This window comes from Culex quinquefasciatus, chromosome 1, assembly GCF_015732765.1.
Source record: "Culex quinquefasciatus strain JHB chromosome 1, VPISU_Cqui_1.0_pri_paternal, whole genome shotgun sequence".
Classification (NCBI taxonomy): domain Eukaryota; kingdom Metazoa; phylum Arthropoda; class Insecta; order Diptera; family Culicidae; genus Culex; species Culex quinquefasciatus.
This window is the reverse complement of record NC_051861.1, coordinates 24036314-24054292: the sequence shown is the minus strand read 5'-3', so window position 1 is coordinate 24054292 and position 17979 is coordinate 24036314. Positions and strand designations below refer to the sequence as shown.

General features: G+C 38.8%; 1 protein-coding gene across 13 annotated transcripts in view; it reads left to right on the top strand.

The window, feature by feature from the left end:
- LOC6039090 (polypyrimidine tract-binding protein 1) overlaps positions 1–17979 on the top strand; it is a 466473-nt gene that overhangs the window by 402664 nt on the left and 45830 nt on the right. For all 13 annotated transcript variants that reach the window (XM_038249980.1, XM_038249979.1, XM_038249974.1 and 10 more), the window contains one exon: positions 10371–10497. In XM_038249980.1, the coding sequence (XP_038105908.1) occupies positions 10371–10497 (127 nt within the window). The remainder of the gene's footprint in view (positions 1–10370; positions 10498–17979) is intronic.

The window sequence follows — 17979 nt, the reverse complement described above, 5'->3', positions numbered from 1 at the left end:
ATTGTTGATAAAATCATTGCTCTATGTCTCCTGAAGCTCCCCTGAAATTTTCAGCAAATTTGGTTCAGGTTTCGTCACAGCTCTTTAGCATTTAAGTTTGCATGGTATTTGCATGGGAAATCTTCAAGTTTTTAATTTTCTAAATGCAAAAAATCTTCTACCGAACCAAAAATTCTGAAACTTCAGATATATATCAAAAATAATATAGGGAACAATTTTGTAGAACACTTCAACTTAATCTGAGCAGAACTGACTTAGTTATAAGTGGATTAAGTGAAGGTGTCGAAGTTGTGTTTTGCAAAGGGCCTCTTTCGCCAAATTTTCACATGATGGCTCACTTTGATCGATGGCAAATCGTTTGACAACTTGTTTGTTGTTGATGTCAGAAGAAAAAAAATGGAACGGCGGTTTCAACTTCAGTGGAACAAATTAATCCGTTTTCTTCGTCTTTTCAGGTTAAATTTGAAGATAAGCTTTTGGCCAGCGAAGTTCCTGACTTGGACCCGATCTCTAGGAGAAGACGGATTCAAGGATTTTTTTCAGCAACTTATTCAGGGCTTCTATTTAGTGTGGGAGTTGATGTGTTCCGTGGTGGTTTATTGAGGTGCTGACCGACGTTCGCGCTCCGGCGATGTACGTGGGGCCAGCTCTGCCGTTTCCCCCTTACTAGGAGGGGGAAAGCTGGGGGAGGTCTATTGGTTGATTGGTGGCTTGTAGTTGCACTTGCAATCTTCGTCACCGGTGCAGCGTTTCTTCCACATGAGGGATGCATTCTTTTTCTAAACCGGGCATGCCGAGAAGGGGGGCCTCATTAGCGATGGAGCCAGCAGACTGAGGGTTGTCATCCTTAATGGCTATGGCGCGGAGGATGCCGCACAGGACTTACACTGACTACGCTGACCAAACCGGATGCACGCACACTAACTTAATCACCTGGTCCCGCACTTCCATGTGTAACGAGCGTGAACTGTCCACTCGGACCCCTGGATAGTAAAGATTGACTAGATTTAGGATAGATTTGTGGGTAATCGTGTGCGGGGTCCGGTGGTGTAATGATAAGCCTCTTGGCCTGGATTAAGTCCTAGTCGACCCAGATGGTATTTTTCGAGACGAGATTTGTCTGATCACGCCTTCTGTCGGGTGGGAAAAAATGTCGGTCCTGGCCAAACCCAGAATTTAGGTCGTAAGCTCAGTCCAGGTGAGGAGTCCTTGAGAAACAAATCTGCCTGGATAGCGTCGTATTTGGCAGTTGGACTCGCAATCCAAAGGTCGTCAGTTCGAATCCCGGGGTGGATGGGCGCGAAATTTCAAAAGATGTTTGCCCTTATAAGTGGTAATGATGGTCTCTTATAAGTGGTCAGCGTAGTCAGTGTAAGTCTTGTGCGGCATCCTCCGCGCCATAGCCATTAAGGATGACAACCCTCAGTCTGCTGGCTCCATCGCTAATGAGGCCCCCCTTCTCGGCATGCCCGGTTTAGAAAAAGAATGCATCCCTCATGTGGAAGAAACGCTGCACCGGTGACGAAGATTGCAAGTGCAACTACAAGCCACCAATCAACCAATAGACCTCCCCCAGCTTTCCCCCTCCTAGTAAGGGGGAAACGGCAGAGTAGAGCTGGCCCCACGTACATCGCCGGAGCGCGAACGTCGGTCAGCACCTCAATAAACCACCACGGAACACATCAACTCCCACACTAAATAGAAGCCCTGAATAAGTTGCTGAAAAAAATCCTTGAATCCGTCTTCTCCTAGAGATCGGGTCCAAGTCAGGAACTTCGCTGGTCAAAAGCTTATCTTCAAATTTAACCTGAAAAGACGAAGAAAACGGATTAATTTGTTCCACTGAAGTTGAAACCGCCGTTCCATTTTTTTTCTTCTGACATCAACAACAAACAAGTTGTCAAACGATTTGCCATCGATCAAAGTGAGCCATCAGGTGAAAATTTGGCGAAAGAGGCCCTTTGCAAAACACAACTTCGACACCTTCACTTAATCCACTTATAACTAAGTCAGTTCTGCTCAGATTAAGTTGAAGTGTTCTACAAAATTGTTCCCTATATTATTTTTGATATATATCTGAAGTTTCAGAATTTTTGGTTCGGTAGAAGATTTTTTGCATTTAGAAAATTAAAAACTTGAAGATTTCCCATGCAAATACCATGCAAACTTAAATGCTAAAGAGCTGTGACGAAACCTGAACCAAATTTGCTGAAAATTTCAGGGGAGCTTCAGAAGACATAGAGCAATGATTTTATCAACAATGCAACGGTCTAGCTGACATTTTTGCATTTCCAAGGGGCCCTGAACCACACTAACGCCCACCTTTCAATGAATGGTTTCACGTCTTCCACATAATGGCGCTGCTTCTCAAAGCCCTTGGGCGAGGAATCCCGCATTGATCCAACTAGCGATTTATCGGATTTTCTTACCCCCAACAATAGACTTCGACCATTTTGAGAATTAGCAGCAGTGTGATTGGAGATTTTCCCTTATCCTCTTAAAAAAAGTGGAACATCAACACTTGCCGTCTTCCAAATCCCTTTCCTTATCCAAGGTGCGCGGTAGAGATGGAGTTGAGAACTTGGTGTCTCCAAATTTAAGTTTGTAGAGTTGATACAAGGTACATTATTATGAGACGCGAAGGTTTGGAAGATTCACGGTGGAGATTTCTGTTTGGAGACATTTTAGTGGAGACTTAAAGTGACAGATTGTTTGTAGATATTACAGCATGAAGACTTGTTAATCATTCTATAGTGTATTTTTTGATTTAAAACAGAACGCAAAACTTTTCCTCCCGGAAAATTTACAAAAAAACAATCTCAAACCATTCAGCGGTGTCGAGTTGAGAAGCAAGAAAAATTGAAAATCCTTATCTCGATCCGTTCGGGGGAAAACCTTTTCCCACCCGCACACACACACACACACATACACTCATACGCTTACGTGAATCCTAGGGATATATCGAATCCAGGAAACCTCATCATGTAGCGCACGTTTTTTCCCCTTCTGGATTTTCCGAAGATTCAAAAGGGGTTTCTCCGGTCCGGTTCGGTAGTAAAAAATTGATGCTCGGTCAATTTCTTTATAGTTTAAGGATAATTTTTTTTTCTTGCCTTGGGGGCAGGGGAAAAGAATCTGAAAAGGCCTTAAACGGTCAGGTAAAAGCAATCGAAAAAGGGACGAAAAGGGATAGTGTTCGGACAGGATTTACTCACTTGAACCCCAAATTAATCAAAACAACCACATTAAGATTGACAGGGTTCTGTTTAGGTGGGGAGTGATTTTTGGTTTTTTGAAAAAAGGGATATTAGCTGAAATTTTTTACTCAACGCAACTACACATTGTAGTTTTGCGAAAATTAGGAATAATGTTAACAAGCAGCTTTCAATTCTGATAGCATGTTTTTCAGCAAGTAAATTAGTAAAATTTACTAATATTTCAGTTAGATTTATTAGTTTTACAAACTGGTTTCAACTGTCAAATCCACGAAATCTGGGCTAGGAAATGTTTACCAAAATGGTAACCAAATTTAAAGTGCTCTTAAAACTGAAAATTCTCAGCTGTTGCTCGTCTAATTGAAGTACTTTTAATTCATTTAGATCAGCAAAACTCAATCAACCCAAAAAAAGCCTTTTTCATCAGCTTTCCCACAAAGCTCGCTCTTCAAAAACACCTCACGCAATCCTTTACTGAGAACGCAATGAAATTCCGTGCCGTTCCCGTGGCCAAATATGATTCAATTTGTGGAGTGCACTTTTCATTAAATTCCGTTTAACCGGCTCGGTGTTTTTATACTTTGATTCAGTTTTGAGTGCGCAAAAACTAAAGCTTCCCGCGCTACACTTCTAGCCTCAAATCTACCTGAATGGCAACAAGTTCGCTATCCCCACACCCGCTCGTGACTCTTTTTAGTTGGTTAGTTTTCCGGGTGTGTGCGAATTTAGTCACTCGCACTAGTTTGGTCGCAACACGGTCCTACGCGTTTCTGGCAACAAATTTCCCGATGGGACAAACTTGCGATCATGGACAGCAGGACACGTGCAGCTTAGCTGGGTTTTTGTTCGCTTTCCAAATCGACATTAAATGAGACTGACCCGTATTTTCCGACGAGGCCACCGCTGCTGCTGGTGGCACTGTGGTAGTGGCGGTTACCCTCCCCGTGGAATCCCTGTTCGCGTGTGTGGCAGGTGATGACGGTTGTGTCATTTCCCCGTGACCACGTGTGGCGGAATTAAAACATGGTGAGTGCGACTCACTTCCGGCGGCGGTGGAACATTCACAGTGTGAGACTATTCCTCAAAATTAAAGTGTCGGAAAAAAGATGGAAAAAGGCTTTTTTCCAAAAAAAATCAATTTCCATATCGAGTCGATAACTTTTCAATTTTCCACCCAAATGACTTTTTCCAAAGGAGCTTCCCCCTCACAGTTTTCAACCCTTCCTCGCGGTAAACAAAGAAAAAGGCACGTTCCAAACCACGCTCAGCCCAAATATTTTCAGCGTTTTTTTTTTGTTGTTTCTCTCTCTCGAAAGCTCACGCCAAAGTCAACAGATGATGGCGAGCCATAAAATTATCGCTTTCCCACACGGTGGGAAAACCTTGCGGCTTGTGGAAAAGTGGGACAGGACGGCACGGACGGGCAGCAGCAGCAGCAGGGTATCTGCATGACAGCCAGAAGTGACGCAGAGCGTCATGCTCACGCAACCCTTAAGAGACACACGTGTGGGGGATTTGGGTGAGCGAGGTGGAAAATTTAATGTCGATTTAAAGTTGTGGTGTGTTCAAATGGGTGAGGTTTGTCTCACTTCTTGAAAAAGGTTAAAAGGACTTTTGTCAACTTGGAAGATTTGTCTCGTCTCGTCTCGTCTCGTCTCATGGTGTTTTTTGTTTATGTCCAAAGGATAAATGTGTCCCACAGAGATTTTACCATTTTTTATTTTTCTGTCTATCTCATGATATCATAAAATTGATGAGCAACCTGAAAGCAACTTAAAAAGTTCATCATAACAATTTTTTGTGTCCATTTGGTAAAACTTGTCCCATTATTTTTCACATAGGCTGTATGTCCCTATTTTGGACCTATAATGCAAAGCATCAACATATTTCGCATTGTTCTCAGGAACGGTCTAACTAATTTGGGTCGTTTCAGGATTGTTTTGTGCCTTAATTTATGCTTAACAAAGTGTGCTATTGAAAATTGAAAATAATTCAACCATTTCATTGTAATACGCATTTCAAGTAAAACATTTTTTGGATGCCTTTTGGACTAATTAAATGTATTTTGGATCCACACTTTGTTTGGTTGAAATTTTGACAACGCGAAGTGCGGCGGGCGGCGACAACATGCACACTTACAAAAACTCGGTTTGATAAACCAAAGGGCCTTTTCTTTGTTTTCCAGTAAAGAGCTTTAAAAAGACGTGCAGATGACAATTCAAAGCTTTTTTAGTTTTATAATTCGTAAATTGATCGAAAACTGATCGAAAAATTGATTTGTTAATAACTAGCGCTTAGGATCTTTTTTAAATTTAACCCGAGATTTTTTTAATTAAATTCATACGACCTTTTCGAAAACCACTCGTAAGCAATGCACGGTTACGACACGACTGTCATCCACATACAAAGCGAGTGAAGTCAAAATCGAACCAAAATCGAACCAAGTTTTTAGCGCGTGGCATTTGAAAAGGTCGTATGCGCATCGGACATAAATTACATAAATAAAAACTTTTTTCCGGTTTTTTGTTCTTAGAAAGATTTATGTTTTTTCTCAAATTTGAACTAGGGGAATAGCATATAATTCCATCGAGAACCTAATGTTGGCTTATCAGCACTTTGGTGTTCAGTTACAGCTAGTTTAAAGCATTTTCGACAGAAATTTAGTTAGTATTCTGAAAGCGTAATTCATTTTAACACAACGGACAGGATTTTAACACAACGGAAATATCAAACAAATTTTATTTTGTTTCAAGGAAACTGAAGCTATTCAGTTTTTAGTTCAGTTCAGTGTGTTGTGTAGTTTTTCTTGCATGGCCAAGTAGAACTTTGTTTTATTGATCTAATAAATGTTAAATGTAAAAAAAAATAACGTAATACTTGTAACTATCTCGCATATATATGCAAAAAAAAAGTTAAAACCGAGGTAGAAACTAACAAAAAACATAATCTGAGAAAAAAAATTGTATTTATTTCATACGACCTTTTCAAAAACCATACGTAAACAATATTGACAGCACCTCTGGTGGGGACTTCAGGAAACTGCATGCGTGTCAAATCCCTGAAGCAATGTTGATAGCGCCTGTTACGGTGACAGTTGACGATTTATTGAACTAGGCCCTTTAGGCTTTACAATTGTTTCCACTTCAATTCCAACAGGGTAGCCAGTTTGCATTTTTTTAGCATGAGCATGAGCATGAGCATGAGAGATCACCCATGGTTGCCCCTCCGTTGCTGAACAGAACCGTAATATCCTTTCAGCACTACTGGTTATAGGCTTCGACGATCTAGTGGTGTTTCCCTTATCAACAGCATGTATGAATGCGCTGAAAAGATAAAACACCATGATTGCCAAAACAAGATCAGTTGCGAATAGGTAGCAGTCATTGGCCACCAACGGCGCCCGTCATGTCAGTTTGTAGATCTCGATTTTTAGGGACGGGAATGTTAGTTAGCGCAGGTTGCTACTAGGACAGCTGATTTACTCTGTGCTTACACCCCACAAGCGCCAGGAACCTGAAAATTGGTTAGTAGGATAGGGTGTTTGGTCAGGATTCATCATAGAAGATGATGATGCGACCCAAAATCATAGTGTTTGTTGAAAGGTATTATATTTTATTCTCAAGGCAAACAATCGGTTGCTTCGGATGAGACATTTCCCGTTTAACTGTTGTTAAATTTTAAATGAAATGGTTTAATCTTAGACAGCCGGCTGTGGAAAGATAAAACCAAATAATATTTATTTATAAAATGAGGTGTTAAACGCAATGCTGCAATGATAGCGTAGTCTGATTTTTAATTATATAATCATTTAGTTCATGAATTTGCAACGGAATAGACGCGACGAACTCAATCATCAAGTGCCTTCCGATCTTCTTTCTGTTAGCTAGATAAGGTATTGATTTTCGTTGCCTCTCGAGCTACGATGCTATGGAGAGGGCTTAACACACAAACAACCGACGTCGAGCCCTCCGAGCTACGGAGCTATGGGAAGGTCTTTTCAACACAAAAAGACTCGCGCACCACACGACGTTCTTAATGAATCAAAATAATTTTGCTGCGCGATAAACCTAACGAACTTAGATCGTTTTTATCGAAAACTATATCACAATTCACGACAAAAATGCGAAACAAAAGGCACACACAAAAAAATCACTTTTCACTCCGAATATTTTTTATTACGACCACGCGCTCCTTTGCCAATTATGCTCTGATGACGCTGCATTTTCGGAGGGTAATTTTCTCCTCGCAGCGCACAATTCACGACAAAAATGCGAAACAAAAGGCACACACAAAAAAATCACTTTTCACTCCGAATATTTTTTTACGACCACGCGCTCCCTTTGCCAATTATGCACTGATAACGCTGCATTTTCGGAGGGTAATTTTCTCCTCGCAGCGCACAATTCACGACAAAAATGCGAAACAAAAGGCACACACAAAAAAATCACTTTTCACTCCGAATATTTTTTTACGACCACGCGCTCCCTTTGCCAATTATGCACTGATAACGCTGCATTTTCGGAGGGTAATCTTCTCCTCGCAGCGCACAATTCACGACAAAAATGCGAAACAAAAGGCACACACAAAAAAAATCACTTTTCACTCCGAATATTTTTTTACGACCACGCGCTCCCTTTGCCAATTATGCACTGATAACGCTGCATTTTCGGAGGGTAATCTTCTCCTCGCAGCGCACAATTCACGACAAAAATGCGAAACAAAAGGCACACACAAAAAAAATCACTTTTCACTCCGAATATTTTTTACGACCACGCGCTCCCTTTGCCAATTATGTACTCAATTCCAACAGGGTAGCCAGTTTGCATTTTTTTAAACAAAAAATAAAAATATATGCAACTAAGTTAGTGATAATGATGTTAAGACAAAAATAAATCAACATCAGTTTAAATTTTGGGATATTTTGCAATCGGTCCTGAAAATCGTCAAAATCTCTGTCATCAATTTGCATTTTTATCGTTTAAAAAACATAAAAACATATTGTTTCTGTTTATCATTTGGTTTTTAAAGCTAAGATTTCAATTTCTTTCAAATATTAAAATAAATAATTTCATTTAATTTCAACTTAATATCGAAATAACTTGATAAATAAAACTGGCAACAACTTGTTATACATGTGTTGGTGACAGCCTTGAACCGACTGCAAAGTAGCTCCAAAAACTGATCCAACGCGGCTGATTTGAAAAAAAATGTTTTGAATTTAGTTTTTTTCGATAATAGAATAGTTATTTCAATGGTTTAGTGACGAAAAACATACAAGAATTAAATAAACAACATTTACATTGCTCGAAATCCGGACGAAATTGCTTAATGTCAGTGCAAAACAGAAAAAAATATTCAAGATGTCGCGAGCCAAATCTGATAAGCAACGAGGCCAGAATTTTTGGACCTAATTGATATTCTTCTTACTTTAAAAGCCTGAACTATCTCGATTAATGAAAATAGGTCCAACATAGGTACTAGGTCCAAAATTGGGTCATATACCTTATCAATTTAGGGTTAGTGAAATTTCACGATTTCGCGGACAGCGTGAAATCCGTGTAATCTGGCTTTTTCCGCGAAATCCCGTGAAATTTGATGTTTGTGTGAAACTGTAACAATTTTTCTCAAAATATTTCATCAAACTCAAATAGGAATAAAAATATTCTTAAGAACTACTGTAGAATAAAGCGAGTACATAAACTCGTTCAGGTTAATGAATTTTGATTTCGTAAACTGTGTGAAATTCTTGAAATTTATAAATTTTCCCTAATTTTTTTTTCAGATAAGATCATAATAAATATTTCAAACATAAAGACTATTTAAGTAAATTTTATTAGTTATCAATTGAAAAGCTTGATATGATCCATTAAAAGAATTAATCAGATTTTGAAGTTTTTTTTTTAAGAACTAACTAAATTTAATAATATATTTACATTCGCTGTAGTAAAACTTTAATACTTTTTTATTTTAAAGGTATAATTTCAAAAGAAATTAAAAGAATCAAGCTTTGTTTTATTCAAAATAAAATGAGGAGTATTTTTAATCTTTCAAAAAACCTTTTCAAAACATTTCAGATTTTTTCTGAGTCCTGTTTAATTTTAACGAAATTTGATTATTTGGGTGGATGATTCTCGTGAAAGTATATATATTTAGGTGGATTTTGATATTTAGGTGGAATTATTTAGGTGGAATTATTCCCGTGAAAGTTAAAAAATACCACCTTTTTTGTTTTTTCTTTTCTAATTTTGAATAAAAAATTTGATTTCGTTACAAATTACATTTTTTGTGTATTGATTTTAGATTTAGTTTTTGAAAAGAGAGATGAAAACCTTAAAAATTATTTCGAATGGGCTAAATGTCGCAGAAAATTCAAACCGTTTTACTCATTTCGGCTGGACAAGATTATTAAATCTTGCTTCGATGTGAAATTTAATAAAATGTAAACTGATAAAACGTCGAATATTATTCAATAAATGAGAATACGCATGCCCTACATTTGGTTTCAAAATATAAGTAGATTCAAAAAATCCATGAACCAGGTGGAAACTTTTTTGAAAATTAGGAGATTTTTTTTTGTGTCACGTTCAAATTTAGTGAAGATTTTTTTTTGTAATGTAAGAATAATGTATAATCAAGAATAAAAAGTAGTTTATGTGATTTAAACATAAGATTTTCAGAGTTATTTTAACATTTTTCACGTTCCGCGAAATTTGCGTGAAATATGGTGTTTTGAAATTGAGGTCCCCGTGAAATTTGCTATTTTTGAGCGTGAAAAATCACTAAGCCTACTTATCATTGATCATCAATAGGATCTAATCTGCTAAAAAAAAATCATGGTCATGTATTCTTGGTCGCAACGCTTGCATAGAGCGTATCCTAGAACTTATACCTTCCCAAAAAAGGTTCAACTCCAAGCGAAACCATCTTGGGGAAACCGTAGAGATTTTCCCTTATCCCCTTGGAAAAGTGGAGTATCATTTTTTCCCACAATCACATCAAAAATATTCACAACCAAAGGCGCTTCACCTGACCTGCTGCATGATGATTGAAAATTGCCGATAAGTTTTCCAGAAATTACTTTCATAAATAACCCTCCCGCAAAAAAAAAGTTGGCTTATCACTAACCTCCCCTTTTTTCCTCCTTTTTTTCCCCAGCGCGGAAGCGACGAACTCCTCAGCCAGGCAGCAGTCATGGCACCGGCATCGGACAACAACAACCAGGACCTGGCGACCAAGAAGGCCAAGCTGGAAACCAACTCAGTGATCGGCGTGGGCGGCATCAGTAAGTTGAAATTTGGCGATATCTTTTAAATCAAAAACCGCACACGCGCCCGGCTCTAATGTCGGCCATAATCTGTTGACGTTGTTGTTATGACAGAATCGGACTTCTCGGGACGCGAGAGATCAAACGGCTAATCGAGAAGGTGCCCGGAGGGTTCCCCCGGCAGGACGGCCTCGGAGATGGCACCGGTGCGATTAGGGCAGCTGTGTTTTGCCAGCCACTGGTGTGGAAAATGAGACAAATTTTAAGACAAACCATCCGGCCGGGAAGAATAAGTTTCTTAAGGGGTTGGAGTCCTTTGAACTCGGTATTGTTGAGGAAATTGCCTGGCTGATGATAGATAAACAGTCCGTTGATAAAGAGGCGCGGCGGCAGATGCTCGCTTCTTCGAATTGTGTTTTAGTACAAGTTTAGTACATAACAGTACTTTTTTAGTACAACACTTAAAATCAATATTTTTGGAGGGAAAACGCAAAAGTGATGAAATTTAGCACAATTGCGTTTAAGCATCACTTGAAAGACAGTTCAAGCCTTTAGTACAACCAATTAACCGTTCTCCGACCGATTAGCACAGATTAGTACCCAAGTCGGACCAAACAATCGGCCAAGTTTTGTGCCGACGGATTGAGATACCATCAAGATGACTATTTCTCCTCCAAGCCCTGCTAAGTAGCGGGAGGGCTGTTATCATTTAATTTCCAATTCCTAAAGGTTTCTGCACCCTACTGCTGCTGCTCGATTCAATTGTGCTCGTTAACAGATTTGTTCGGTCGGAAGGGAATCAAAAACTTTTTCTTTTCCTGCGGAAAAAGTCAGCTGAGCGAGCCAAGGGGGCGGAAAATCCAGCTCTCGAAGATCAATCGATGTTTTATTCATTGTTGGCCTGGCTGCACGAATGGATTGAGAAGAATGGCCGTTTTATTGTTTTGTTTTCCTGCCTGGTTCGGTATGCTCTGGGGAAAGGAAAAAGGACAATGGGAAAGTTTCCAAGGGGTGGCAGGGGTCACGGGTGGTTTGATGGAGATCGTAAAATTCGGATCGTATTGGTTTATGTTGTGCTAATTTGACGAGCATTAATATTTATTTGGTGGGACAACTGGCTCGAATTTGTTGATGGGAGTTGAATTTATGGACTGTGACCATATTTGGTCTATAATTTGCAGTAATTAGTGGACAATTATGCTGAAAATTTTATTTGTTCGGTTTTTTCCCTACTCACCGCTAGGTGTCGTTAAAATTAGTGACGAGTATTGCATGCAAGTTTAACTAGTGTTAGTTCATTTATATAAAAGTTTCAGTTTTCCAATTAAAGTCACTAACCATAAGATCATAAGATCAATTTTCGGGTAATTCTATCCAACTACACAGATCCTTAGGCGAAGAGCAACTTCTTAGTAGGGCTAATCCTGCTTTGTCAGATTTTTTCCATGTTTATTCGGAAAAAACAAAACCTTTCAACATATTATCACATGTCCCGCTCGAAGGCATCTTCTTAGCCAGCAGATTTAGGCTTCGGCTTTTATCCTAAATCGACATTAAGTTGCACACGTGTTATTCCCCACACTGGCCCGTTCCCATTTTTTTCCACTCCCCTGTTACAATATTTTATCACAGCTTCGCCCACATACGTCACACATGCTTTCCGGTGCCTACTTTTAGGAGCCGTATCATGTGGTCGCCACGGGAGATCATTAGGCAAAAGCGCCTGCAGGTAGGCAACGAATATGCTTTATTTTTCCCTGTGTCGTCTTCCAAAGATGACGACAACGCGGTTGTAGCCCAAAGCTATGCTTTCCGGATTTCTTCTTTGGATTCCATTATGGAGCGAACAAGGGTTGGTGGTTGCCAACGGAAGTCAACAGGTTTTCCCCTGAGGGGGGCACAGTGTCCAGAAAAGGTAACAACAACAACAAGTGGACGAGATTTAATCTCCAAATTCATAAATATTAAGCACGGCCTCTTAATAGGACATAAATCTGAATTCGCTCTCACTTCTCGGTAAACCGGGTTACGGACGGAGTCAACCCTTCGTTATCCTTTTTTTTCGCTTCTCAAGGATAGACACACACAAAAAAAAACGAAATCTTCCAGTGATTATTATAAATCTAATTTAGGACACCGTGCCGTGTCCTGTCGTCGGAGTCGATCCTTAACTCAACCCCCGTGCCCCTTAACCACCGTGAATTCGCTATAATATTTATTTACTTTCTTGTAACAAAAAATAAAAGAGGGGGACTTCTCCGAAAAGGTGACCAACCCCTCGCCAACCGTCTTCCAAACTCGGTGAACCGTGAGTGACCACAAAGTTTTTCTTTCTGTCGTCGGTCGACCCTTTCAGTGCGCTGAGATTTTCTTCTCTTCTCGAGTGTGCGTTGGCGGCGGCGAGCTTTGATTTATGGTCATGTTTTTCTTTGTGTGGCTGAATTTTCGCCAGGACGCGGTGAAAAACAATGTTTACTTTTTAGGGGTGTGTTTTCCAAAAAAAACATGGTCGGGCTTTCTAAAATGGGGTGGCTTGGCAACGGTGCGGTGGGATTTATGAAGAGGACATTTTTCGGATTTTGGAGGAAGGGGAGAAGTGGCTTTTCTTTTGGATGAACTTTGCTAAACATGTCGCAGAGTCATTAGTCATTTTTTTGGGTCTATCGCAAGAAAATTTGAAAAGTTTTTAACACCAATTTCTATTTAAACATGACTTGACACTGAAATTTTCCAGATTCTGGAATGACCTTGAAATTAATCTTAATGTTTATTTTTTAGTTCAGCTTTTCAGCACCTATTTTAGTGCTGAAAAGTATAACTTTTCAGCCCTTGTATCAAAAAGTATTACATTTCGATTCTGATTTCTGATTCTGATTCTGAAGTAGGCCTTTTCGTCGTTCGAGAAAGACAGGAAAAGTCGAAAATTAAGAAGTTTTGCGACGGAATTGCAAATAAAATGTGTTCGTGATTCAATCATCTGATGTGAAATTTTCTCGGGACAATTCAAAAAGTCAAACAAGAGATATATTTTTTGTTTAAAAATAAAATAAAATGCTAAATCAGTTTCTTATTAATATTTTCACTTAATAAAATCATGACCAAAATAAACGTTACGTTTTAGTTAACTTTAAAACCTCCAGCGTTGAATCCATTATTCCTTCACAAGGATAACCTCTCATTCACCAGTGCCCATTAAATCCACCTGTCAGCAATGAAAATTCAAGCTCTTTTCAAGTTTTTCACCACTGCGCTGCTGCAGCTAGGTTTAAAACAGCTTTCAATTAACCAAATCTGACGCCGTCAACAAATTAATGATAATAATCAATTATCGCACCACCCGCTGACTGCTGCTACCCGGAGAATCATCCCTTCCCCAAAGCACTTGTGGAGCCCATCCTAGGTGGCGGGAGGTTGTTAATTAAAATTTACTCCCGAATCGAACCACGCTTTATAATAATCCAGCGGATCAGCCCACCAGATGGCGTTCGGCTCAGGCTTCATTTGTTCGCGATTAAAAGCAAACTCTCTGTTTTAAAATGTTAGGAATTTTCGCTTCCACTCGTCCCCAAAAAATCCAACCTCCTCCGCTTCCTCTCGAACGGATAATGATGATAAATTTTAATAAATTATATTAATTAAACCATAATAAATTGCTTCGACAGAGAATATCGCTTCGAAACCCATTTTCGACGAACGCGCTTCGCTTCATCTAGTCCTGCTGCCATCTGGTGGTTCAAATCTGGTGGAAAACCACGACGGTTGCATACTTTTGGGGGGTACAAAACAGGAAACTTCTCAAGGAAACCGCAGAATCCTGGCGCGACGCACCTTAAAGTAGACTTAAAAACACATTAAAATAATGAAAATGGAAAACTCTCCCGCCGAAAACGTCCTCGTTGAGGGCAACAAGTGAGAGTGGAAATGCTTGTTTCTGCCTTCCCCGGAAAATTTTCCAACTTGTGGCTTCTCGCGCTGACGGAATGAATGAAGGTGGAAGAAGAGGGAAAAAAATATCTCCTGGAAAAGTTTCAAGCGCCATCAGGACACCAAACAAGGAATAAGTTAATGTTTATTATAAATCATTCAATGATTGGACTGAACGAGAGAGAGAGAGAGCGTACGTAACAAATCTGAGGTAAAAAAAAGAATCGAACCAAACTGATGCTTTCGTGTGATCTCACAGAACGAGAGTGAGCAGCAAAAAAACGAGGAAGGAAGCTGAAAAGTTTCGCGCGAGCGTTTCGTTTTCTAGTTTCCATGGCTAGACGACCGAGGGGGAGGGGACGAACCGGGAAGGACATTTATCTTCATTTGGCTGACGTCCATTCAGTCGGAGTTGATGTCGGGGAAAATGTTGGGAGTAACTTACATTTACAGATGAAGGTACGCTGCACAAAGTTACGATTGATGAAATATATTTTCCATCAACATTAAAAATTAAAATGAAATAAAGCATGATTTTAAACAGTTACACGACATTAAGCTAAACAAACTGGGGGTTTTCTGGTTTTATACCAGTTATACCAGTTTTTGTTAGTTTCCTTTCACGAATTGTGTAATGACCAACTATTGAGGTTTTGCAGCGCGACTGTGTTTCAAATGTAGGTGGCGCCAAAATGAGGTTACTTGCCAAAAATCGTATTCCTTTCTGCTGGATTAAAGAACAACATCGCTTATTTCTCATGATTCCCTGCATCAATCTTAATGAAACTGGTTGCAAAAGACGAGAAAAAAATTTGCTTTAAAATAATGAATATCAATTTTTTGGGCGCGCAAAAGTTTGTGACCGTTTTCTTTTAAAAACATGTTTTGGAACATGAAAAAATTAGTTTCCCCGTATATATCAATGAAATAATCAGTTAGATAGTTGATAACAGATGTGTTAACGTATATTCAACAATTTTTATTGATTTTTGATAGACTTTCTTGTCAAATAGTCCAAATTACTATCTTTTTCTAAATTTACAGTTTTCTCATAGAAAAATCAAACAAATATTGGAAAGTTGTAGGAGAGAGTGGGGAGACTTGATCCCCGGGGACACTTGATCCCAAGCCTGTATCTCGTCAGCATGTGGGTAAAACAATTAGCTTTGTTCTAGAAAGTTGTGCGAAATTAACTAAAACTCATTGTAGAAAACAAAGAAAAAAATTAAAAAATGTTTAGATTCAGTTACACACATTTTTCTAAAACGAGCTGCAAAAAACTTCCAAGAGATCTTTTTTCTTTGTATTGATATGTATAGAAAACACTCAAAAATTATTCAAAAAAATATTTTTTATACATGAATTGTTTGATACACTTATCAACTCCAAAACCCTTACGCATTTAATGTTAAATTTATCGTCATACTATTTTTACAATCAATTGTTTAAAAAAGTGCGTTTAGGGAGACTTGATTTTTACAGTCACTGGAATCAGCCTCAAGATTTATTAATTGAGCTGGGTTTTCATACATAGTTTCCTTTAGTATAGTTGTACACAGGGTTGTTAAAATATCAAAGTATCAGCTCTCAGCAACTACAATTATCTCGCCTGAATATTCATGCCTCAAATACAACTGCTCTTCTCTCTTCATTGAAACTCTCAGCGCCGAACATAGCAGAACACGTTTTCGTGTTTACCCACTCGCGATTGACATTTTCCTTTTCTCTCTCATTCCCGCTTCCACAATCATGCTACCGCAACAGCGTTTAACCACAAAAGCCGCCACAAAACCAATTTCGCAAACGCAGTTTAACAGGACGTCATGCGTGGTCGGCTCCTAATCTCCATCTCGCGTTCTCTCATTGCAGTTTTCGGAGAGATTGAGAGACTCAGCGGTGAGAGCGCATAGTCGAGGAAAAGGGGAGGAGTGATAGAGAGAGAATGACATCGCTGGGAATCACGAGACACAAGAAGAGATCTCACAAGCTACAGTGACGGCCGCTATACTCTCGGATATTTTTGGTGCAGAGATAATCTATTGATAGCTTTTTTATCACTCATTTGCAACACTGGTTGTACATAACTTACTGCAGTTTGAACCATTTTTCAAAAGTTTCGTAAACAAAAAATTCCAGCTTTTGTAAACATGCTTAATTTTGGTCTAAAAAATAATATTTTAAGTTTTTAAATATTTAACATAATAAACTTGTTATATTTTGAACACAAACGTACAGGTTTTATGTGAAATTGCTGTAACTTATAGAAAATTAAAAGTTTGGATGAATAAGAAACATTTTGCTTAAGATTTCTTCAAAATGTTGAAAGGGGGATCAAGTTACCCCTAACATTTTTAAAATGCCGGTTTAAAATATTTTTTTAAAACGCTTGGCATGATTCGAAGAGTTCATCTGATGAAATATCCTTACTAGCCAAACATAGATGAATGTTTAAGCTTTCAATTCATGCAAAAAGTTTATAGTTTTGTGAGAAATTGACAGAGCTATGTGCGATACATAAAAAGGGGATCAAGTCTCCCCACTCTCCCCTACACCAAATGGTTGCAAATATTTTTTCTCATCCGAATCCGGCATAAGTTTCATAAAAATAATCTCTATAGAGAATTTGCAGCAAAGCTTAAAGACACATGTCGCCACCTATGAACAAATAGCGTAAACCTAAGATTTTTTGAAAAAATGTGTTTTTTCCTTCATAATCAACATTTTAAAGAAAAAGTTCACAAATTTTTGCGCGCCCAAAAAATGATGTTCATTATTTTAAAGCAAAAATTTTTTCTCGTCTATTGCAACTAGTTTCATTAAGATTGATGCAGGGAATCATGAGAAATAAGCGATTTTGTTCTTCAATCCAGCAGAAAGGAATACGATTTTTGGCAAGTAACCCCATTTTGGCGCCACCTACATTTGAAACACAGTCGCGCTGCAAAACCTCAATAGATCTAATCAAGGTTTTGCAAGCGTGACTGTGTTTCAAATGTAGGCGGCGCCACTAGTTAGGTTACTTGCCAAAATTCGTATGCATTTTTGCCGGGTTGAAGTACAAAATCGATTATCTTAATCTGGGTGTTGAATAGAGAAAATGCGTAACGTGATTTTCGAATGATCCCACTTTGTTTACATCTACAAAGTAGGAGGATGTTCAAGCACAAGCATGACTTTTTCTTACTGGTAAATGAACTGTTTTATAATCAGTAGCATGTGTTTTATTTTTTCAAGTTTTTGACATGTTTTGCTGGAAAATTGTCTCGTTTCGATCGACGAAAAATTGCAACGAGAGTGCAATTCTACGATGTCACAGATAAATACCTTGTCTGATTTTGGAATCCTGCAACTCTTCCTGATCCAGCGAAAAAACATGGCTAATTCTTGCGAAGCTGATCCAACAAACAGAATGGATTTTCACTAAACCAGGTTTTCAAACGAAATCAAACAAAGACAGCATCTGGATGGATACAATCGCATCGACTCCATAAACAACTTCCATTCATAATTATCCAGCTTTTTAAGCGAAAATGGCGTTCGAATGGTGAACGCCCGAAATGTCAAAATCACGCAGTG